Source organism: Rattus norvegicus, chromosome 8, assembly GCF_036323735.1.
Source record: "Rattus norvegicus strain BN/NHsdMcwi chromosome 8, GRCr8, whole genome shotgun sequence".
Classification (NCBI taxonomy): domain Eukaryota; kingdom Metazoa; phylum Chordata; class Mammalia; order Rodentia; family Muridae; genus Rattus; species Rattus norvegicus.
Window position 1 is genome coordinate 64,726,787 of NC_086026.1, and position 25,099 is coordinate 64,751,885.

The following is a 25,099-nucleotide window of genomic DNA, read 5'->3' on the forward strand; positions in this document are numbered from 1 at the left end:
GATTATCAGTCAAGAGCCTCCAGCTAACTATATCCATCTGGCACAATCAACCGGGTTCTCTGGGTTTCCCACTTTCTCCAGCTCACTTTTATGTCCACCAAAACAAACCCCCTAGTCAGAGGCAGCATGAAACACAGCCATACTGAGCATTCCTTTCAGAATGAGAACATAAGGCGCATTTACGGCTGGGGTTTCCAGCCCTCCAGCCGGCGGAGACACGCCCAGGCTCTGGCGGCAACCCGGCTCCCTGGCTACCCTGGGAGGAAAAGCTTGCTCTCCCCCAGCCTCACCCACAGCACTGGGCCCATTTACACAGTCTCCGGGGACCCATTTTGTAACCAGAGCATTCTCAGCTAAACCCATTCAGGGCATGAAGCCAGAGGACTCCTGTAACCACCTCCAAATGGCTTCCATCTTGTCCTCCCTCCATAATCGGGAATACACTGCCAGGTTTGGCTAGTCTTCCAGACAGGTCATGGGTCTTCCACAGAAACTCAGTGGCGCTCCATTACCAAGACCTGCTCAAGTGGCAGGGCACTGGGTCACAGAATTCTTTATAGAACACTCAATAGGCTGTTTTTTTTTTTTCTACTTGACTTTGTGTGTTTGGCATGCTTATGTGCATGAGTTGAGAGTGTGCAGGAGCGTGTGTGTGTGCATGTGGACAGCCAAAGTTGAAATCTGGGAGTCTTCTTCAATGGCGCTTTATTTATTTAGGCAAGGTCTCTCAGTAAACTCAATTCTAGCTAGTTTAGCTACGAGTTAGCCAGTCCTAAGATCCAGCCTCTCGTAGGTGACCCCTATATCTGCCAGACTTTTACATGCCGAACTCTGGTTCTCATGCTTACGTGGGAAGCATTTTATTGGGCGAACCATAAGCTCTGCCCGATATGCTGACATTGAATTATAAAACATTCAAACAATAGCCCCCAACTAGCAAAGAGGATTTTTTAAGTATTCAAAAAAAAATTACCCGATGTGTCCCTAAGACGAAACAAAAGCTAAGGATCGGCCTGCTGAGCTCCTAGTTTATTCTCTTGGGTATCTGCTCACATTGCCTAAAAAACAAAGGGTACAGACAACAAAGTTTTAGCAAAGGACGCGTAATGGTTTAATGCAGGCACGTCTCTACGAACTGACTGTTCCTCTATGCTGTACTTTCATGGAGCCATTATGAGAGCAAAGTTTGAGAAACAGAGAGTTTGGAGGGAAAGGGCCTAAACTTGTCAATGACCCCTACAAACTGGCTTCCTTAACCCACACTTCCCAAACTCCACCTCTCTGCCCCTCACTGCCTCAAGTACCCACAGGAACTCTGAGCTCACTTTCCTCTTCCACCCTACATGCTAATGCAAAGCCTCCAGCCCAGGAAGAATGGCCATGTCTGGCCCACAGGGGAGTATCCAACAGCAGTGCCAAGTGTTTGCTCTCTGCTTTTGAATCTCCTCTCTTCTGAGTAAAATTCATGAGGGTGGGGACCAACCATGCCTTCAACAGCCCATGACTCAGAGACTAGCACAATGTCTTCTCTGACAAGCAAAACTAAAGCTACTCCAGGTTATGGCTCCCACACATCACAACTGCCGAGCCATCAAACATTGCAAAAATGTTCCCTGCAGCATTGTTGAGCACTGCGCACGCTGGGAGCACTGTCACCACTGGGCCTTGGGCTGTGTGAGGGATGGGGCTGTCCTGCAAAAGAAAAAGGCTGCCAGATTCCCAAGAGCCGTGGGCAGCCAACCCAACCTGGGATGGAAGTACACTGGGTAGTAGGCACAGTGCCCTCACCCTCCTCCAGTTCCCAGAGGTCCTAGAGCCAGGGCAAAGAGAGCCATGGGAATTGATGGCTCAGGTCCAGAACAGTGAAGATAAAAGGGACGCCTCAAACCAGGCCTCTTGGATTGCGTTTCTACCTTAACTGATCTCCACAGCTGGATATTTGTGCGTACATATTCGTATGTGTGTACAGATGTGTGTGTTTGTGGAGGCAAGCAACTGTCCTTGGTTGTCTTCCTCTCACTCCCCTTCCACTTTATTTTTTGAGGCACTGTATTTTTTGTCGCTCAGCAGTTAAACTAGCTAGCTACCAGGCCCCATAGATGCACCTATGCCCATCTCGGCATCTCAGTGTGCCGAGACATTTTACAAGATACTAGTTACAGACTCAGAGCCTGACTGTGCAGCCCTGAACCACCTTCCCAGCCCACATAACTGACTTTCTAAGTACACTCCAAGTTGGCACTCAAAGGGACTTTCAGTTCTATAAACTTCTGGAGGCACTATCCCAGAACATTGCCTCTCCTTTCTACCACAATGCCTCACTGGTGGCAGGAATCACCTAGTGCTCTTTGTCTGAGGCTGATGACTGTGTAGACCTGGTCTCCCTGTTCCTCGAGGAAGACTAAGATTTAGTGACATCACCATTCTGGAGCCAGACTGCTCAGTTTCAAATCTGGGCTCCAGTTAAGTTGTCTGAATTTGGAGAAGTTATATAACTTCACGGAGGTTCTAACTATTGCTGTAAACCACCAAAAGCAGATTATAATTTATGGATCATTATGGAGACTGGAGGCGTAGCAAATGCTAGGACAGTGCCTGGCTATATGCACAGCAAGTATGATATAGTCAAGGGCTGCAGAACACCTACCTAAGTGACAGCGGTCCTGTAAGATGGCAATGTTGCTGCCAATTTCCTATTGTGTGGGAATACCATGGCACAATGTACTTATGGGATAGGTGTGAACAAGTCAACTGTGCTGCAGAACACACACACACACACACACACACACACACACACACACACACACTAGGTTTGTACACTCAATGACAGCTGGAGATCAAAATGGACACTTCTCAGCCCTTACCACCCTGGTAAGTGACTTGGCTATGCTAAATGCCATGGTGATGACAAATGACCAGGAGCATCTAGTAAATGCTGGTTCTTGGAGCTAGAAGAGGGCCATGCCGACAGGAAGAATCAAGTGGGAGAAAGGATAATCATTCAATTCAGAGGAAAGGTGTTCCCTGGGGTACTCCCTGGTCAGCCTCTCTCAGTGGGGTGCCCCTACAGTCATCCCATCTGTCATTGCTCCTACCTTGCAGTTGAGATAGAAGGTAAATGGAGAAGTCCTTAAAAAGCACCTCACTTAGATGAGGTGGCCAGAAGCCACGTATGCCCAGACAGTTCAAGTTATGGTTTCCTTTCCTCTGTGCCTCACTACTTCAGCTGGGGCAACCAGAGGCACGAGAGGCCCCACAACTCTGGTATTCTAGGATGCCATGGTACTGACGTGTCTATGACTTATGAAGAGCTATCACTTTGCTGCTGTCCTCTACCTCACTACAAGGCTGAAGTGCCACAGCTGCCAAAAGTGCTTTGCAGCAAGTGATTCCGAGTCAAAACAGGCTGAGTTAGGCAGCAGAGGGAGGCCAGGCTGTCCACATGCGGTCTAAGGGTCCCAGCACCCCTTGCCTCACTGCTCACTCCCTATCTCTTCCTCCCAGTGCTGCATGCTCAATGCAGGGCACCAGCTCAGTCTCTGAAGGTGTGCTTCCAGTCAGCAGTACTGATTCTACTTTGCAGAGGACTCTCCTGCAGGCCTGGCTGTGGCCTCACCTGCCTCTCTGAGACCTGCTCTCATCCTGACTTGTACTCTTGGTACATCAGAACCCTGGGCAGGAGTGTAAGAGAGGACTTACATGTGTGGAGGATGCAGGAGTTCACTTGCTTTTTCCCACACAGAGCAAACAACCAGGAGAATAAAGGAAAGGACACAATATTTTCTGAGCGGAATTTTAAACATCCACAGTAGTACCAAACTGACTGCATAAGAGGTTACACTGTGTCAGAGTTGTCCCTCCCTTTCCCCACATTCTGCAGGTGCAAAGTCCTATAAACTGACAAACCCTAAAATGGACAGCTAAAATGTAAGTTAAGCCAGCCGGATGCTTCCAGCATGGCCAGGCTCAAGTCAGGTCTACTTCATCACGTTAGCTGTTTTCCTGGAACATTCACTTTTAAGATCAAGCTTCTGTAGCTCTGAATTTGCCAAGCCAGTTCTTAACTTTTGGGATATGACATTCAACAATTATATTAGGGTGACCAGGCTATGAGGCTTTCCAAGCTTACAATCTTGTCTAAAACAAATAACACCCATGAATAAGACAGGCGAAGAGATAAGTGATGGCGATGGTGATGATTACAGTGATGAGCTCTGAGACAGACTAACTAAGCAATCCTATTTGCCCAGGAACTTGCTATGTAAACCAGGCTCGTTCACACAAATCCATTTGCCTCCGGGGTGCTGGAATTAAAGTTGAATGACACCACACCAGCCTAAAATTGAATTTTCTTCCCTTTCTTCAATTTGTTCTTTAATTAAGAAGCTAGGCATGTTTCTGAGAATAATTTTAAAGGAAGGTGAAACTTTATTATATTTTTTTATTATAGAATTAGAAAATGTCAAAAATAATTGTTTGGAATCACAAAAAATTAAAAAGGAATATAATAATTGATTCATCAAAAGGCATTCTAGCTGCTGTTAGCATATTTTCTTTCTTTGGATTATGAACTTCTATGATTTCAACTGAATACTTTTGACAGTTTCCTTAAGATATGATTTTGACTTATTTTTTCTTCAGTATTTCTGTCATTTCAGGAACCACCTGCAAAACAAAAAAACCAAAGTAGTAGTTAAACTTCTTGAGCCCTCCCTGGGATAGGGCCATTAGTTTTGGGGGCCATAGGCTAAAATCATGACAGACCTCTGCTCAACAATACGTGCCATGTAGGCTCACTTGTTCTCTCCCCCAACACGGACGGCAAACCCTCAGTGAGGAGAGCATGAAGACAACAGGCTGTTGGGGCTAGAGCCACCTTCTGCCCAGACATCACTGGAAATACCTAGCAGGAGGCTGTTTTTTTCTCCAAGGCTCAGAGCAGCTCTGTACCCCCAACATCCTTCCTTCTTACCTCTGTACCCCCAGCATCCTTCCTACTTTCCTCTGTATTACCAACACCCTTCCTTCCATCACTGTGCACCTCACTTTCCTTCAAGTCTGCACAGTGTCACTACTCACAACTGCCACCTCCTTAAGCATCTCTCTCATTCTTGCACTGCACACTGCACAGACATTTCACTGGCTTTCTTAACATGTATTGCTATCAGACAGCATATTCAAGTGAACTAAACAGGCAGCGTCATTGCTTTTCTTTAGAACGCAGGTTTTGTGCCAATGCCCATTCTATCAGCTAGCTGCAGCCCTATCTTGTCAGGACAGTGGCTGTAGCTAGAGTCTGATGTTCTCTCACTGCTTAAACAGCCATGAGCCGAGAGGGGGACTGTGGGACAACACACGCACATTGTGAACACTAGCTGGGCCACTGGTGTAAAATATCAATTACCCAGTCCTGAAAAGGGCTGTGGGTTGTCCTAGCTCACAGAGATCTTCGTTGACCGTTACACTGATGAATGCAGCCTCTCAATTATTTAAGAGAGCTACATTTCCACCAGGTGGAAATAATGCGTTCCTACAAAATTTATTAAGGAAATTGTCGACATGTTGTTTCTTCCGAATGTCACTTTGTCCCCAGCCTATTAAAAGGCCTGTGTTTACCATGGAGCCAGCAGGCAATTGCTCAGGGCAGCACTAAGTGCTGGCACCACTTCCCCTGGCTTTCCTCAGTGGAGGGACCATGAGCTCATGCCAGTCACAGGGTGGACATGCTCCCAGAGCCTCATGTGGGGACAGCCATGTTTCATGAAAAAAAGTCATAGCACAACATCTTTCTCCAGGTCAAACATTTATAACAAAACAAAACTACCCTTCAGAATGTCCCTGCCCCACATTCCCCACAACAGAGTCAAGGGGATTTTCTCACCATCACTTATTAGTCTTAAAACAATTTAAACCAACAACAGACTTTACAAATATTCTATATAATCCTTTAGGGGAAATGCTAAGTGTAAAGGCTGAAAGGCCTGGGTTCTTATTCTTATTTTCCTTTAGATAGTGCAGAGGTACCCAACTCTACTTAGCCAGGGCCCTTAGGAAGACGTGGATTTAAAAAGAAGGCAGTCTACTACCATAAACATGGATGAACATGTTCCCCTTAGACTTGGGAGAGTGGAGATGTCTCTGGATAAGTGATTTCTCTGCAGTGTACTGAAATGTACTGGATTAGGTGAGGGCTGTTGACCTTCATGGACATTCTAAAAGTCCAGCAACTGCATATTGAGTTTGTTGAGCAATTCTACTACTAGAGGTAGTACTCTAAATGTGGTCATCTTATACCAGCATGTAGGAGAATGAGACAAATGGTGTTACCTGCTACAAACTCAGGAATTCTTAAGAAAGAAAGAGAACAATGTAGAATAGGAAAATTTAGGATATCATCCTAGAGGAGAAACAAAGTTTGGTTGAGGGTGAGGGGCAGGGAAGAAGGGAGAAAGAGAGGAGCCAACAGAAGTAAATACTGCAGGTTCAAGAGGGAGCAGAGAGTTCAGTGGCTGTAATGGGAAGATGGGGCATATCAAGTCCACCCATGGGGATACGCACTATGGTCTCTTCAATACACGGTGCAGAACAAACGGAGATCCACATGGAAAAAGAGAGAAGGTACCACACACAAAAATGTACTCACAACAGATGACTGTACCCATGAAACTGTTAGAAGAAAAGCGAAGACTAAATCATTACTTTAGGTTGGCCATCAACCTTCAGATACAGTAACAAAACCCCAAGTAATGAAAGAAAACAATGAACAGACTGGACTTCACCAACATTAAGAACATTTGTATATCTGAGGTTATCAGAAAGTTAGAGTAAAGTTGGACATAGTGATACACCTTTTATCCCAGCACTTGAGAGGCAGAGGCAGGCAGATCTCTGTGCCCAGCCTGGTCTACATAGTGAGTTCCAGGTCATCCAGGACAACAAAGTGAGACACTGTCTCAAAAACCCACCAACTAACCATCCAACCAACCAAACCAAACCAAACCAAACCAAACCAAACCAAAACATCAAACTTTACTCAACGGGAAGAAATATTTGGAAATCACATATTTGGTAAGGGCTTTGTATTGAGATATGGAGAACTCCTGCAAGCCAACAGAAGGACAAACAACCTAATGGAAGACTTCGAATATGGTTCAATTCCCAAGCACAGCACTTGTCTAAAATGCATGAAGCCCTGGTTTCCACCTCTAGCACTTGAAAAAAAAAAACAACAGAGCAAGAGAGAGAAAGAGCGAGGGAGAGTGAGAGGGGGGAGAGGAAGGAAGAAAGGGACTGGGGTAGAAATGTTTAATAAGCATCATGTGCTTAAACCTCCTTAACATCATTAGTTACTGATGAAATACAAATTAAAACTATATAGCACTACTCCATCCCTAGGATGGCTCTAATTAAAGGAACAGAAAAGAGGAAGTGTTGGTGAGGCTGTGGGGAAAGGCTTATTTATACATTGCCAGCAAGAGTATGAAACACTGCATTCTCTGTGAAAGCAGTCTAGAAGGTCTTTAAAAAGCTAAGAAAGAATTGTTTTATGATCAAGCACATTCTGCTCTGTGTACATGCAAAGAAAATAAAAGCAGGGATTTGAACATATACTTGAAGCTCACTGTATTAGGAAAAAATTTTCTTAAGTATACCAGTTAAAGCATAGGTAACAAAAGATTAAAAAAAAAAACTAGTGAGGACTTAATCAAAATTTAAAATGTTTATACTCTCATGAAAGAGAAAAGGTGCCTCAGAATGAGACTGCACTGGAAATCACTCCTGATCAGCTTACTTCTGGAACCAATATTGCTTACAATTCAATAACAAAAAGGCAATGAAATTTAAAAACACAAGTCATTTCTACAGAGAAAATATGTAAATGGCTGATAAGAATCCAAAAAGATAGTCAACATCACCAGCTATGGGGAGAATAAAATGAAAACCATAAGAAGCCACTTGACACCCACAGGACCTGTACAGTCAGAAGGACAAGGAGTAACGTGCTAGTGCATGACAGAAAGCTGGGAGCCCCATGCACTTCTAGTGGGATGTTAGCTGTACTGCTGCTGGGAAAGCAGGTAACACAGACTTCTACATCCACTCTGAGAAAAGAACACTCTTGGCTGTAGAGAAATCTGTATGTCAATGCTAATAGTGTCTCTATTCACAATAACAACAAAAGCAGGAACGACCGACTGGACAAACATGCTGCTTATGTCAGCAATAGACGCTGTTTGTCAAGAGAGAAATGAAGACTGAAGTGTGCACAGCTGAAACCTGAGCCTTGGGCTCAAGGAAACCGGCCAGAAAGATCACAATATTAATAATTTCAATTGTACAATGAGGCCAGGATGGGCAAGTCTGTGGGCTAGAGGTAGATCTGGGAATGTACTGCACAGAGATGTTGGTACAGGGTTTCTCTGCAGTGGGATGCAATTATGTGAACAGTAGGTTCAGTTTACAGCAGCATGAATAGACTATCAGTGTATTATGTATTTTATCTACATTTATTGGTGTATAAGTAGTGGATGCATGTGCATGCATGATTATGTATGCAGTGATGATAACTTTGTGGGACAGGAACAACTCGTGTTCTCTCATCTACCATATGAGTCCTAGAGATCAGCTTGTCAGCAAGTATGGCAGCAAGTGCCTTCAGCTGTTAAGGCATCTTGCTGGCCCTAATTACACATTTTAAAGATACTAAAAACTAAGCTGCACGTTTGAGGAGGTTTGTGTATGTGAATGCAGTTGCTCACATGGGTCAGAAGACAGTGCTGGATCCTCCGGAGCTGGAGTTCCAAGGGTTGTAAGCTGCCTCATGTGAATGTTGGGAACCAAACTCAGATCCTTCACAAGAACAGTAAGAGCTGAGTAATCTCTTCAGCCCTGAATGCTACATTTTAAAATGTTAAACTTTCTAGTATGAGAATTTTTATATTTATAAAACCATTATAATAAAAAGGTCAGGTCATTCTAATACCTTTTATAGTATTTACCAATTACTCTGAACACCTACTATGTATCTGAACAGAAGAGAATACAAACAGGCTAATATTTATTATAGACTGCAGGAGATACAGTATAATCACAGTCTGTATTGCCTTCTTTAAGGTAGGCAGTATAATAATTACAATACTTACGATGAAGGTAACACTCAGCAGTACTGATCTGGCTGAGGTAATCTAACTAGTCCCAAGACAGGACAGAACCTGAACTAAAGCCCTTGGTAAATCATAACAACTCCACTTTGTGTCCTAATTCAAAACTTGTGAAGGGTTTTTGGCTGGACTGGGATTATAGCTCAGTGGTAGAACACTTGCCTAGCATTTGTAAGACTCTGATTTTAATCCATAAACACACACACACACACACACACACACACACACACACACACACACCTCTCCCTTCTTTTCATAGCAGCTTCTTCTCTCACCGAGACATCTCAGTGGCAAAACAACTCCCTAGTTACACACGTAGGTCAGAAAAGAGCAGCTGACCTACATGCACTCTTCCTGACACAGAACCTCACCATCACTGAAGTAAGGTAACATTCTTCCCAGGACAAGGCCTAGGCCCTCAGACAGTCCCCTGAGTGGAAGGATGACTTCTGCTGATTAGAGAGCAGCCTCTTAGATTTTACATGCAGTCTGAGCCAACAGGAGAGTCCCTGAGTAGGTGAAGGGTCACCCTCCATTCTTCACTGCCCCAAGTCAGTGCTCTTGCTGGGAACTGTGCCGTCTCTATTCTCAGGCTTCAGCCTTCCCAATGTGCCTTGCATTCCCTCAAGGTAGTTTCATATCAGGGATTCCTATTCCAGCAAACCTATCTCTCCTAGCACTGAATGCTACTCTCAGTGTCAACTTCTATATGAGTGACTCTGCACACAGGTCAGGGCAACAAGGGCAGGCTGAGCCAAGCATGAACTGTGTGCCTTTAAATGTGGCCAACTGCATTTCAGGTGATCATCAGCTATAATTTGCTAAATAAGTTTATATGACTAAAGTAAAGTAGTCTTTCTCATGGGGAAGGCAAACACATCAGGAGTAGTAGGGTAAAATGGGGGAAAACTTGTTTTTCTTAAAACTATCACATGAGAAAGACTTTAACTTTCAAACTCAGTAAATAGAACATCCTTGCTGAGCCAGTTATTAGACTTGAGTGCGAACTCCTCCGCTGCAAAGGCTTCAGGTCCTCAGCAATCCCTGAACGAAGAGCTTGGTGGTCGTTTCTTCAGTGCGTCTGCTAAATGTGGTCCTAGTTCCGACGCATGGTCACTTCACACTGTGCCAAGAGCCTGTGGGTATTTTACAATCTGGATTTCTTTGAAAGAAGCTATGTTGTATAGTAACATCAGAAAGCTGTCAGGGAGATTACATTTAAAGTAGGATAAAATTATAAAATATATTACATGTACACAGACACACGACACACATTTTTGTCTTTCTTTTAACTTGGAACAATCTGCTGGATGGCAATGCTGGTAATATTAATTCCTCTCAAGACTAGCTTACCTTAAATAAATCTGCAACTATTCCATAATCTGCCACTTGGAAAATTGGAGCTTCTGGGTCTTTGTTAATAGCCACAATTGTCTATGAAATGAAAATACAGAGTTGAACTTTCATCAAGAAAACATACCATACTGTTTGGTGATTCTGTTTTAACATCCTTCTTATAATATGCTAATATTATTTAAATATTCATCAACAACAATTTGGAGGTTCTATGACAACACTATATATGTATACATTATATATGTATTAGAAGTTTTTGGGTTGTATTATAGTAAAATATTTACCACTTAGCCTATCTCAGAGTAAAGAGTTTAAAATTATTATCTTCTTGAAATTCTTTTAAGTGGGAAAAAGGTTAATTTTAGATAAAATAGTAACAAATCTATACCCCAAATCATAGTGTTGGTCAACTTTTGTTTCCTATATATTCTATTCCACTTATTATTCTAAAATCATCCTGGGTCTGTTCTGAGAATATAAGCTATTTATCTTGCTAACCTGCTATTAAAGAAGAACTTAAAAGTCCTCATGTATGTGGCAAATGCATGCAATAAAACAAACAAGTTTTTGGGTCTCTTGTAAAAACTACCAAAGATTAGCCTTCCCTCCTACAGATGCAGTCTTAACTATGAAAGACTGTGGTGGTTCTTACAGAGTGGGAAATGGTTTCATATTTCCCACAGTTGCTTTAAACACTATTGCAGTAAGTAAGGTTAGAGCTGTGACTCATGTTTTAGTGAGTGGTAGATTGTAATTCAGTTCTCTAGAGCAAAGTTAAATTTCTAACTACCTGTCATTGTATCTTGAGAAACATACAGTTATTATTTTGATATAGTCTGACCTAAAATAAAGGCCTCATGTCTAATTTCCCTAATAGGGCTCCTGAAAGGGGCATTAGAACATGACAGAATAAGTGAGACTGGAGCCAGCATAGCTTTGATGACAGCGAGCTCAGAAACAATATACAAGTTTCACATGTAAGTCTTAAATCCAAACTCATAAGGACAAACACACTGCCTCACAGGCCCCAGCTTTCACTGAGGTGCTTCTCTTCTGGGAATGTGCACCTTGATTCACAGCTAGAAGTAAAGATTTATTTAATTGATGACAGTTAACGATTCTCTTGGAGGCCACCTAGTCAAACATTTGACAGTTTAATCATCTGAAAGCTTTTCATCCTACTATATAAAAGTTATTTTAAAAGAAAGAGCACATAACAATGGGCTAGGAACCACAATGATATTAAAAAGAAAGTGGATGGGTATACTTTTCTGGATTACTGAAATAGTATTCTTAGATTATCAACTGTAAAATTGTTATGATAAAGCCTTATTTGCTCTCAATAGCTCCTTGTAAATTCAGGCTTTCCTCCTCCTATTTTAAATGGACACATTGTATCCAACTACACTACTGAACTATCACTATGTATATATAGCACAGATACTAATTTGCTACGATAATCAAAACTCACATTATGCTGTCATGCTAATTAAAACTGCAGCTCATAGACAATGTAATTATCAGATTTAAGGCATTCTAATATCCCACTTTAGAATTTAATCAAAATTACCAACAGAAATCATTGGCTCCCACATAAGACAGACATAATAATAGCTGAATCTTTTTTCTTTTTCTACTTTTCTTTTTTTCTTTTTTTTTTTTTTTTTTGAGTCAAAAGACTATAGACTGGGCTAGTCTAGGCTTGATGATCTCCCTGCCTTAGCCTCCCTGGTAGTGGGACTCAAAGTGTGTGCCTTCACATCTGCTAGATTAACTTTTATTCATTTAATCATTTAATTATGTATCTGTGGATTTAGTGAAGGTAAGTTCATTTATTGTCACAAATTATTCCCCAGCTCTGGTTTCAGCTGTTCCTAGCTTGCTTAGATATACACTATCAAGTTTGTTTGATTTCCCTCAGCAACTAGTCCTGTTGCCAGGTGAGGGGAATATTCATCAGGGTCTTCTTGGCACACGTAATCCTTTATTTTGGAGAAGCAGTATTCTAGACACATGAGAATTATTCTAGCTAAAAAATGTAAGGCTCTGGTATAGAAGAAGCTTTGTGTGCGCGCGCATGCGTGCATGTTAGTGCATAAGCCACATTTTCCCCAGTGGCACTGCTGTTTTCAGAGTTCAGTAAAGAAACCTGCCATCCAACTGTGAAATCTGACTGGATCTGAACCAATTCATTTAGAAGCTACAAAGAGACAGTTCATGTACTTTTCTTCAAGTTAGAACTCAAGCCTGTTAAAAGTTTTATCATCTTTTATATCCAGCTTCCATCTGAACGGATAAATGCAGAGTTTCAGATCCATCTCTGTCTTCATGAAAGGTAAGTTCATAATTCAAGCTGTACATTGTTATGCATGAGTTAATATGTCATACTCTGAAATATATGTTCAGAGTTATTTCAGAGGATTTCCAAATATAGTCCAAGTAGTGAGTTAAAAAAAAATCAAGTGTTTGATTACACAGTGTACCATCAACAATTACAGAGGTATGAAGATGGCCTGATACTCTAACCCAGTGGTTCTCAGCCTTCCGAACACTGCAACCCTTCAATACAGTTCTTCATGCTGTGGTGACCCCAATCACAAAATTATTTTTTCTGCCACTTTATCACTGTGATTTTGCTGCTGTTGTGAATCATAATGTTACATATCTGATATGCAGTCCCCAAAGGGGTCTGTGTCAGTCACACATTGTTAATAACCCAGAAGAGGGTGGCTCTGCTAGGGCACCAAGTGAAGCAGACAAAAGAATCAGGGATCAGAACCTTATTGTTTCTTAAGTCTCACATCTTCTACCACAGAGTGTCAGAGCTGAAATGGACACTGGTGGTCGATCACCTAACACCCACATTTGGCAAACAAAGAAACTGAGGCACAGGCAGCCAGGGGCCAGCACATAGTAATCAAAGCTTAGGTTCAGTTGTGCCTTGTGACCAGCTGCCCTTCACTCTAATGATATACTTAAGGTGGGGGATAGCAACTTCAGTCTCTCAGTTTCTATGGTAATATGAAGTGTTCAAGTACACATTAATTACATGTATATAGAAATGTGAAAGTTTTTCATCTTAGCACCCTAATTATAGCAGAGAATTACCTTGCTGTCCTTCATCCCAGCTAAATGCTGGATGGCTCCAGATATTCCAACAGCAATATAAAGTTCCTGAAACAAGAGACTGCATTATTAATATGCATTTATATTATATAACACTTTTGAGGCAGAGTCTTAGTTATCTTAGGCTGTCCCAAACTCACTATCTAGCTGAAGATGACCTTGAAATTCTGATCCTCATGTCTCTGCTTCCCAAGTGCTGGTATTATAGGCATGCATCACCCCTCGTTTATGAAGTGCTGAAATTTAATCTTTGTTCAATATGGCTTTGTGCATGCTAGTTAGCCCTCTACCATCTATGTGCGACAGTCCCAGCCATATAATAGTTTATAAAGAGTATACCATTAGTGATTTAAGTCTTATGCAAAAGATATGTGAAATGAATTACCCTGCAGCACCACTTAAATCATGCTTTCTTCTCCAATTTTTGCACTGTGGTTCTTTTTCTAGTGAGTTCCTATAGTAGTGGTGGTATAAAATACATGTATACATATATTGAGCATTTACAATGCATCAAACACTGCTCAGCATCCCACAGCAACCATCCCAGCTCCACACTGGCACCTATGGCACTCACTATGCAATTCACAGGTGCTGTATCTACCCATTTGCAGCATAAATACATTGTATATTAACATATAAACACATTCAAATGTATTAAAATAGATTTTTTTGCTTGTTTGCCTTCTCACAAAAGGATATTTGTAAAAATGGTAATTAAGAAATATTTATTTAACTTCTTATTTATAAAGGCCAGAAACACAAATTAGTGTCAAGAGGTTCTAAGTGTGCCTGTGTTCAGACAGATGGGTGGATAGATGGGTGTGTACAGGCACACAACAAACTTCTTAAAAGCACTGGGTGAGGCTTTCCAGAACACAGCACAAAGGCTCCCACATGGGAGTCTCTGAGTAATGATGGCATTTGCACTTCTTCCTGACCCTCTGTCCCCAGTAATTACAAGAAAATCATAGTCAACTACTGTTCTATCCCCTTACCTAAAAATTTTTAAAGTACCAATGTTTGAAAATTAAACTGTCATCATGGAAGAGTGATTTAATGAGCACTTAATTACACTTAGCTCTATTTTGTCTACTAAGTATAATTAAAACTTCAACTGAGAACTTTTCCCACCCATAACCTGGCATGCCCTGGCTTGGGTGGGAGGAGCACTGACCACGTAACTAGAATGTCACTACTTTGGGGTGAGTAATACTCACTTTATTACAAGGCAAACACTTCAAAGCGACTGGCAGTGTCTGGTGGTCTCACCTTGTTTTTCTATTGCTTATGAATTAATCTAACAACTGCTCGCTCTATCAGAGAACATTCGGCTGGGACATGGAAGTAATACGGTCCTTCAGTGTTATATTTCCTAAACCTAGGCGGGCATGGACATGCACAGGGCATTTCTCTCCCGGGGTCTTGTCTACTGGTGCTTTTCCAGGAGCACCAGGATACTCTCAAGAGTAACCAGACCGAACACCACAAGCAGAGAGATCTTCAACTCTGCAGCAGCCCTTCTCCCACGTTGTTAGCATAACCACAAGCCTTCTTTTAAGATTCTAAAGTGCCCAAGTGCTTCCAGAACAGCACAGTGCCTCCATGTAACTTGGAAGCAGTCTTGTCTCCAGTAAGGTAATCAAGATAGCTGTCCCCCAAGTTATTCTTTTTTTCCCCCTGTAGCTGAGGACTGAACCCAGGGCCTTGGCTTTGCTAGGTAAGCACTCTACCACTGAGCTAAATCCCCAACCCCATTCCCAAGTTATTCTTATAAAGAGACCATTTCTATCTCTCTGTGTGTGTATGTTTATGTAATATCTATCTATCTATCTATCTATCTATCTATCTATCTATCTATCTCTATCTATCTATCTATCTATCTATCTATCTATCTCTATCTCTATCTCTATCTATCTATCTATATATATATCTCAAATGCAATTTGCCTCGAAGACTATGTTTTGGGATGACAAGTCTAGTACAGAAACCGAAGGTGAACAGCTAACACATGCTCTGTCCTGAATATACCAGTACTTGCACAGCGGGACTGCAGCATGTGTTACCACACCCAGCTGACGTAATGATGTTAAAGCAAACTATTCAGATAGGAAATGTCTCACTAGTCACTCTTTCTGATCACCCTTCTATGTAGATTCTCAAAGCAAGCATTGGAATGGATCAATAGTCCTATATATGACTCTTTTTGACATACTAATTAAAATTCAACGTGTCTTAAAAGTTCCATTTGTAGCATGAAATGCTAATAAAAATGTTAGTTCATTCTGGCAGTAAATACAAGCATACCATAAGTCTACTTTGAATTTCTGCCTCCCATAAATGAATCCCATTGCCTTTCACCATAAATGTACCAAGAAGACAAAAGAATTTTGGCCAATGCCAACCCAAGGCAGGTGCTTCAGGTTATGAAATGACTCCTCTATGATCAACAACCTAATGGAGCCACATGACCAATGGGACTTCATTTTGTTGTCTTGAAACCTGGTTCTTTGAGTAAAAACAAAAACACTGAAATAAGAGCTCAGGAGGAGCTGGGACTTCAGGATGCTGTATTGAGTCCTGTGGCTCTCAGGCAGGAAGAGAAGCTTTCTTCTTCCTCTAAAAAACATGTTCAGGCAATTAGACTAATATCCATGGATGCTTCCTCAAGCTTCAGAAAGCATTTTTCTGTGTTTCAATAATAATAATTAGTATGTACAAAACTCTACAGATGCTAATTTATGGAGCACTTCAGATACTGACTGCTTCACAACACAAGGCAATCCCTGCCCTTAGGCACTTTCCTTCTAAATCAGTAAAATAACTGGGAGAGAAAATGAGAGAAGATGTTGGAGGAAGAACAGCAATTAAGGTTCAGAAAGAGGTGGGGTTAGAGACAGAGACATCCTGGAAGGAGGAGGGGGCATCTTGAAGCTAATCCTAGGGGCTTTAGTAAATGTAGGAAGAGAAAAGGAAAAGGAAAGGGAGGGAATGAGGGAGGGAAGGCAGGATAGATAGATGGCACAAGAAAGATCAGGAACAGAAGAACAGACCCACCACATGGCTGGTAGCAGTATGGGTTGGTTACTCTGTTGGGAAGTTATAAAGCTATGGGATAGGAGAAGGACAAAGTGATATGGCAGAGAGATGGCACCAATAAGCTTTCCCCAAAGAAAGCTCTAATACTCTTATGCTTCCCAATTTATAAACCAAAAAACAAAACAAAAAACCCTATACCTACAGACCCACCCAAAGAACTCAAGGGCTGAGATCTCTCAATGGACTGCCAAACCCCAGGTCTCAGATGCTGCTTACAGACATGCACAGAAGAGCATGCTGGGGTTAATAACCTTGGCTCCTGAGCCTGTTCAGATACAAACCTATGCCCCTGCCACTTGCTTGTCTTTAAAATGGGACGATAACAGTCCCTATTTCTTAAGATTATTGTCGAGGGTTCAGTCTTTAGCAAAGTATCTAGTTTCCCAAGGCACACTGATGCGCCTTCTCTCACAGTCTGAAATTTGTTCAAACCTTGATTTCACTGGTGGATCTGGGTGGAGTACTCTAAGGTGGCCTTAGGACTACTCTGTACAGTCAAACAGGTTATACACTAAGCGACTCTGGAGAAAGGCACCATTTATGCCTGTCACTATTAATGCACACTCTTATTACAATGACTTTCCAACAGATGGCAGCACAGGAACTTGAGAAAAGGGTACTTTTATAATTCAAAGGAGCTGAATGAAGTGAGGCAGCCCAAATCCTCTGTGATACAAATAATAAGTTTAAGTGTACAGGTCAGGAAACGTTTAATGGTGATGGTTAGGTGGGTTTTTTCCCCCTTCTACTTTGTATGAATGCAGCCTCAAACCAGAGGTCAATACTGGGTGTCTTCTTCAATCTTCTTCCCCTTTATTTTTTGAGACAAGTTCTTTCACTGAACCTGAAGCTAAATTTCAATTTGGCTAGGCTGGGTGGACAGCAAGCCTCAGGGATCACCCCATTTCTATACTTTCTCGGCATTGGCATTACGAGTATGCAGTGTTTCATATGGTTTATTTTGTGTTACAAACATATCTTAAACTAATTCTTTGGGTATCTCATATAATCGCAGAATGTATTTTGATCCTATCCTTCCCACTCTCCCCATGTTCTCCTTTTTAAAACACACTAAGTCAAATTAGTGCTGCTTTGCAGGATCATCTACTTACTGGAGCCTGGGTAGCCTCTCAGAGGTCTTATTCTTGAAGAACAGTCATCAACAAACAACAGCTCCTCAGGCAGAGGTGGGAACCCCTGCCATATCCATGCTGAAATCCTGAGTGGCTTGATCTTGTCCAGATCAAGAAACCACAGCCACTGTGAGTTCATGAGAACAGTCTTACCATGTCCAGAAGACACTGGCAGCAGTCTACTGCAATCTCTGCTTCTCACAATCTCTCTGCCCCTTTTCTGTGATGTTCCCTGAGCCCTGAGGGAAGGAGGTATGGCACAGATATCCAAAGTCATTTATTCTCTCCATTTGAAACTCTTATGTGTGTCTGTCTTTACCACTATCCACTGCAAAGAGTTTTTCTGATGAGGGTTGAGAGAGGTACTTATCTATGAGTATAAAGGTAAGCATTTAGAAACAATTAGATATGACATCCTTTCAGTAATAATAGTAGTAGATTTTCCTCCAGGACCTATGATCTCCCTTGGGTGCTTGACTCAGATTACAGTTATCAGGGCATGAGCTGTGTCCTATGGAGTGGGCCTTAAAGTGGTTGATTACCCCCTCTCCTCACTCAATGTTATCATGACACTACTGTACCAACATGCATATCTTGCCTAGCTCTCCAGATAAGACTGTTGATGATTTTTCTCCTGTCAACCTGTATAGCACCCTCTGACATAAAAGCTAGCTAGTGGGGAGGAAGCTTCTAGATTAGTACTACCTTGATTTCTCCACATTCTGTGACCCAAGTATGCCACATCTTCCACATCAGGGATGTACCATCAAGTTCTGGTGGATAACCAAGAATGGTGGTAATAGCTTGAACTGTTTGTATGTGTGAGGTGGGGCATTCTCCTAACCAACAACTTAAAGGAAGTATCCCATGGGGCCTTTACGTGGGGCTTGAAATCAGGTCCTCATGATTGCATGGCAAGCACTCCACAACTCAGCAGTCTCCCCCGCCTTGGTTGGCTGGTCTTCCTATTGTTGATGTTGTTGGGCCTTACAAATAAGAAAAAGCTTGCAAGTCCTTTGCCCTTGTCCTCAAGAAGTGTACAATCTAACAAAGCTTAAGCAAACTCATAATAAAGGAAAGGGGCAAAAAAGAATGACAGTTCTGGTCTCTTGTATAAATTCTCAGTTCCTGATTGGCCACTGAGAAGTATAAAGGCCTTTAGGAGCAGGAAGCAGATGGGGGTGGAGACAGTGTTTTACTCTTTGGCAGTCTATTTGACCCTACTTTCTTAGTCCTTCAAAGCACACACAACTTTTATAGTTCTAACTCAATACACTTAAGGCCAACTGAAGGAGGCCTGACTTAGTACTTCCACAGAAATCTAAGGATCCTGATGAGTTCAATGGCCAGTCAGGTTTGGCCTCTGTAGGAAGCATTAATATCACTGATTCAGATCTCAAGCTGGAACTCTAAGGGATGTAATCTGAGCCCTGCTTCTCTGGGGAAGCTGAGTGCAGAGGCTAAAGGGAAAGCTATCTCCTACTTACAACACTGACTGTAGTCTAACACTATTAAGCCTAAAACAGAGAGATTCAATAGAGATACCTTATAAGCCACATATTTAAGATTTTTGGTCAGTTGTATTATGGTAAAAGGAAACAGCTAAGACTAATTTTAATAAAATAATCTCAATTTAGATTAACCACATTTCCAGTGGCAAAACTTTACAAATCCAAAATAATAGAACAAACTATGGAGAAGCTTTTCATAAGCACTGTTAGGACACTGTGGGCTGTGGCCTAGAGACAGAACTGATGGCTGTTATTTGGTTCCAAAACATGAGGCAGAGCAGCACAGAGAGAGCCAACCAGAGTCCCAACCAACCAGCAAATACACACTGCAATTCTGCTGACATGGACCACTGTGAAAAAACCAAAGGTGGATAAAAATTCTACTGGCTTACTACAGGAAGTACACTCTAAAAAAGCAATTCTCCAACTAGTAAATTTTATTTCCTAGTAATAAATATTCATAGTTTGCCACTAAAGAATTTTATCCTTAAAACCTTATGCCCTCAAAATAAAGTCCTAAGGATATCAAAAAATTAACATGGAAATTAAAAAAATACCTGAAATGAAACACAAAAAAGGGCAGAGTATAGCACAACATGTGGGATTTAGCTAAAGGGACGGCTACAAACATATTAGCCAGTTAAGTTAGAATTTTTGTCTAAATTCCTAAATGGTGCTGCAAGACAGCTGGGATGAACTCTGATGCAAATCCTTAGCACAGTGTGTGTGTGGGGTGTGTGTGATGTGTGCATGTGTATGAATGAAGCTGAAATTAGTTTATAACATGAACTCATGAATTCTTTTTTTTTTTTCCTGGAATTGTGATTCTGCATGGAGCAACTTCAGATCTGCCTTACTTTAAACAACGGAGAGTGAAGAGATTGAAACTTACTTTTTGTTTATCTGAAATATGGATATGAGCAAGACTGGTTATATCTAGAGCACTCAGAACAGAAAACTAAGGCAGTATTGTTTCTACTCTAAAATTTAATCAGGTTTTAAATTTCTTTCCTACCAACATTCTCCCTCTCTAGATAGAGTTGGGGGAAGGAACATGAAAAACTGCATTTTGCCAAATGAAAAAAATTAAAACACACTTTAAAAAATTAAAATAGTTCTCATTAAATAAGTACAGAGTCAATGTTATGCACTCAAAACCAAAATCCCCATGCTGTCTGAGACAAGAGGCTTGCAGAAGGGAATTTACTTCTCAGCTCTTTACTGAACAGTCTGGAGGCAGAGGCTAAGCAGCAACTGTTGCAGCTAAACAGAAAACAGGCCACACATCAGGTGAGGCTAGAAATGTATTTCTCAGCAAATAACAAATGTATCTTTGAGGAATAGGTTGTCTGAACCATATTTTCTAATTATTGCAAGCCTGTTATGCATTAACATTGCTATATTTCATCCTCCTGCGGTTCATTTTAAAAAGCCAAACCATTTCTTCTGTTTGCCAAGTTGTGTTTAAGACTTCTTTTTGGAAGAGGCTCCAAAAATGCCGAGACAACTCTCTGTGGCTCTTTTCTCAAACAGCTTTCTGCTTCTGTGACCAAATTGTCAAGCAGGGTTGTGGCTAAACTACAGTTTACATGAATGGAAGTTGGATTCAGTCTCACTTTAGAGCTGAAGTTCTGTCCCACCCATGATTTTCTGCTTCAAGGGTGATCAGGATACAAGACTGTATGCCAATCACACAAATGTGTTGTTGGTGATGCGCCTGCACTGATACCGTTGATCATTATTTTATTTTACTGACTTATAATAACTCTACAACAAAGGAACTAGTCCCATTGTATAAAAGAGAGCAGACTTAGGCAGGTTTACTAGCTATCTGAAGTTGTATCCACCAAGTAAAAAGCAGGCTTTTTATTCCTAGCTTTATTAAGGTATTTTTTAAAATAAATTATTGGTATACATACTCCTGTTTACTGTTTACCACAACCAGCTGGCTAGCACACTTACTACCCCATGTCATCATGTTTCCCCTTCTTTCCTTCAGAGATGGGAGACTTATGATTCATTCTCTTGGGGCCAGAGGAGTAACTCAAGCACAGACACTTGTCTACATATGCAAAGCTCTAGGCTGAATCACTAGCATTGAAAAAAACTTTTATGTAATTACTCTCAACACAGTTCAAGTATCTAACCCAATATTAAATATCATTCTGGAATTAGCTCCCCAGAGAAAACTTCATACCTTTGGCTACCCTCTCCCCATTCATTCACCATCAACAACCCCTCTCTACTCTCAAAAGATAGGCTTTATAACCTAAGAAGTCCTTGGTTATAAAGTCAACACTTTTTCTACTATACCATGTATGACTAAATGAGGTTATAGTACCATAATATGACTCAAGTGAAGTCATCAGTCAGCTGAAACTACAGCAAACAATACACCTACCATAGAGAAAATGCCTGGAACATTACGAGACCAGATGAGACTGACCCACAGAAGTGGCAAGTCACTGAAGTTACTGCTATCATTAGTGTTAATGGTGCTTATTTAATTTGTGAAGTCTACATTGAAAACTAGCTGATATTTTTCGGTTAGCAATCAATAAAGTTCCAAATAATCTGGTTCCAAATAATCATTACAGGAAAATGTCTAGAAGCAAAGCTACTGAGTGGGTACTTGATGACTTAGTAGATGGGTCTGGTGTTTATAAGAGAATATGTAGCTGAGGCTTCTCAGTCACAGGTTCTCCAAACCTTAAATTCATATGATTTCTCCCACAGTCTCTTACACAGCCCACTTTCTCTTCTAAGAGGCCCCAGAAATTGGCAACCTCTTCACAACCAGCTAACTTACAAAATGTTGAAAGCTGGCCATGAACTCATGATGCCCCTGCTACCACATTCCAAATTGCTAGGCTAATACCACCATGCTAGGTTCAAAGCTTTATGGGTTTTATTTATTTTTATTTTTGATGTGGGTATTAAAAATATTATACATGTTGATATACATATTGAAAAATATGAACAACAAAAGTTAATTTGCCCTTGACCTTTTTTAGTATTATTTTAGCTACAGGTTTCAATTATATAGTATGTATATATGTATAGAACCTGAAACAAGTTTTCCTTTAAAAAATGTTTTCAAGGGGCTGGGGATTTAGCTCAGTGGTTAGAGCGCTTACCTAGGAAGCGCAAGGCCCTGGGTTCGGTCCCCAGCTCCAAAAAAAAGAACCAAAAAAAAAAAAAAAAATGTTTTCAAAATAGGATTCAATTATTTTCCAATGAAATGATTTTCCTCTACCTAATTTGATTCTATACTAATTCATAATTTTTTTCCATTTAGAGAAATATAATTTTAGTATACCTAAAATAACAGAAAGTCAAATATGACCTTGTACACTTTACCAAATCTATTGATATTGAAATGTTTTACTATAAGGCATAAAAAACTTAGAATACAAGAAACAAAGTCAAGATTACAAAGCCTTTCAACTTAGAAAATCACATAGAAAGTTTATTTTGAAAACCAAATTGTCATCAGCAAATTTCTTAATGGATCCAAGTCAAAATATGTAATATTTTACTTATCTGTAAAATTTAGGAGATGTAAAAGACCACCATAATTATCTATGTCATATACTTTAATCAATAAAAGTAAGTATAGGCTACAGAAAGGAACCCAGACTCTGACCTCCAAGCAGTATTCTTCCCATTTACCAAGCTGTTTTCTCTTCAAATTTCTAAAACCAGGCCATTACTTACCAATGACTTCCTCCTCCCATTTATTTATTTATTTATTTATTTATTTATTTATTTATTTACTTACTTATCTTTGTGATAGGGTTTATCTGTGCAGCTCTAAAATAATATTATTTTAGGAAGTAGGCTGGGTTGGTGGCACATACCTGCACTGAAGAAGTAGAACAGGGTAGTAGCTACAGTTTAAGGCCAATAGCAGACACTGAAGGTCAGCCTTGTCCACACAGTAAGCTTCAAGTCTCCAAAGCAAGACATGGAGGCCCTGCCTTGATAATACACACAAAGGAGTGAGACATAGACTCCTGTCCTCTGTGGTGGGGAGAACTATTTCCAAAATGCTATTTGTCTTCTAATACTAATATATAGTTACACTCATTGGTTGATATTGTTTTTTTAATTTTTTGTTTTTCATTTTGGTTTCCTGAAACAGGGTCTTGCTCTTGCTCTATGACACAGCTAACCTGGCATTATGTATCCTAAATCCACCTTGAGTGTATAATCCTTCTGCCTCTGTCTCCTAAGTGAGGGTATGGAACTGCAGGGATATGGCACCGTACTTGGCTTTAACTTTTTCGTGAGTGTGCGTGTGCGTGTGTGTGTGTGTGTGTGTGTGTGTGTGTGTTTCTTTGGCCTCAAAGTAAATTTAAGTACTGACTATGCTAAATCCATTAGCTGTATTTCTATCTGGTACAGTGTCTTATTCTTTGACATTCAAATGCACAAGTATTAACTTGAAGTCGCACACACACAAAATAAATTCATTTTTATATGAAAGAATGCAAACTACACTGTGTTGGTTTTTCAGAATGGAAATTTACAAGTTTTATCCCTTTCAAGTTATCATTTCAAGATGGCTAAAGTAGATTTGCTATCTACTCTAATTGATTTTCATGTCAGCTGTTAAATTAGGTTGACTATGTACAAGACATGTCAATCTATCATTCAGTAGCTTTTAAGCAGATAAATGGGACAGAAATGGGGGAGGGATAAATGTATATAATAATCTCTGAAATTTAAATAGTTTAGCTTTCTATAATAAAGTGGTAATGGGGAAAAAATTCCACTAATCCAAGCCTTCTGAAATAACTGTAAAGAAGTCAGTCTGATAAATTTTAGCTGAGAAAATAAACCAAGGATATAAATAGAGCTGCTAATTTTTGGCAAGTGCACAACTGAACAATGTATACTTGCAAACTACAACCTACAAATGCTGCACCTTCACTCTGTCACTTAAGCTTCCTTGTAAGGACTTTGATCATCCAGGCCTTGTAATTACCTTTTAAGAAGCATGCTTAGGGTGTTTTCTGGACTGCGGGCCCACACAGCATTTCTCTTTGTCCTCTTGGGGACAGAACATCAATTGCTTTCAGCCAAATGCACTCACATATGAATATTTTAGTACAATTTAATGCTTCTATACCAACCCCAAAGGAAAAGCACATCAATTTGTGAACACAGTTCTCTTAGAGCTAAAAGCCAAGCTAGATAATGCAGTATGAAAGCAGTTGTCAATCTTAGCTTTTTAGCAAGTTAGAGGGCAGCCCATCCCATAAACTCATTCCCAGTTGTATACAAATAACTCTAGAAAGTTTGTTTCCACACTGACTTTTCAACACTATCAAAATTTCAAAACAAAGGTCAGAAATAAAATGTACTGTTTTGGTAAATTCTCCTAAACTGCTTACTCATCTGGTAACATTGATTCTATTCACTTAATCTCAGAATTATAAACAGGAAGTTGATTTGTCAGTAAAATATCAAAATATAGGCAAAGTAATCCACATGTACTAAGACGCTGCACTAAGTGTAAGGACACTGTCTCTGGCAACAGATAGCAGATTCTCTAGTGATTACAACATGCTTATGTGTTTGGATGGTTAGGAAGGTCAGGTCGGCATAATCAAACAGATCACTGAGAGCAATCCAGAAGGGTACTCCCAAACATATCAAGACTTAAAAAGTCATACTAAATCTGGTCACAATGTAAACTTAAAACTCTGAA

At 40.6% G+C, this 25,099-nt stretch overlaps 1 protein-coding gene and 1 long non-coding RNA gene across 2 annotated transcripts in view; one reads left to right on the top strand and one right to left on the bottom strand.

Moving 5' to 3' along the window:
• The window catches only part of LOC134480178 (uncharacterized), a 30,533-nt gene that overhangs the window by 625 nt on the left and 4,809 nt on the right, over positions 1 to 25,099 (top strand). Inside the window, exon 2 of the long non-coding RNA XR_010054400.1 lies at positions 1 to 25,099. This exon is cut by the window's right edge and continues 4,809 nt beyond it. This is a non-coding gene — a long non-coding RNA (uncharacterized LOC134480178).
• Positions 4,406 to 25,099, bottom strand: part of Etfa (electron transfer flavoprotein subunit alpha) — a 56,774-nt gene continuing 36,080 nt past the window's right edge. The window contains exons 10-12 of the mRNA NM_001009668.1: positions 13,626 to 13,691; positions 10,515 to 10,595; positions 4,406 to 4,665 (exon numbers count right to left, since the gene is read on the bottom strand). Of these exons, the coding sequence (NP_001009668.1) occupies positions 4,627 to 4,665; positions 10,515 to 10,595; positions 13,626 to 13,691 (186 nt within the window). The 3' untranslated portion in view covers positions 4,406 to 4,626. The remainder of the gene's footprint in view (positions 4,666 to 10,514; positions 10,596 to 13,625; positions 13,692 to 25,099) is intronic.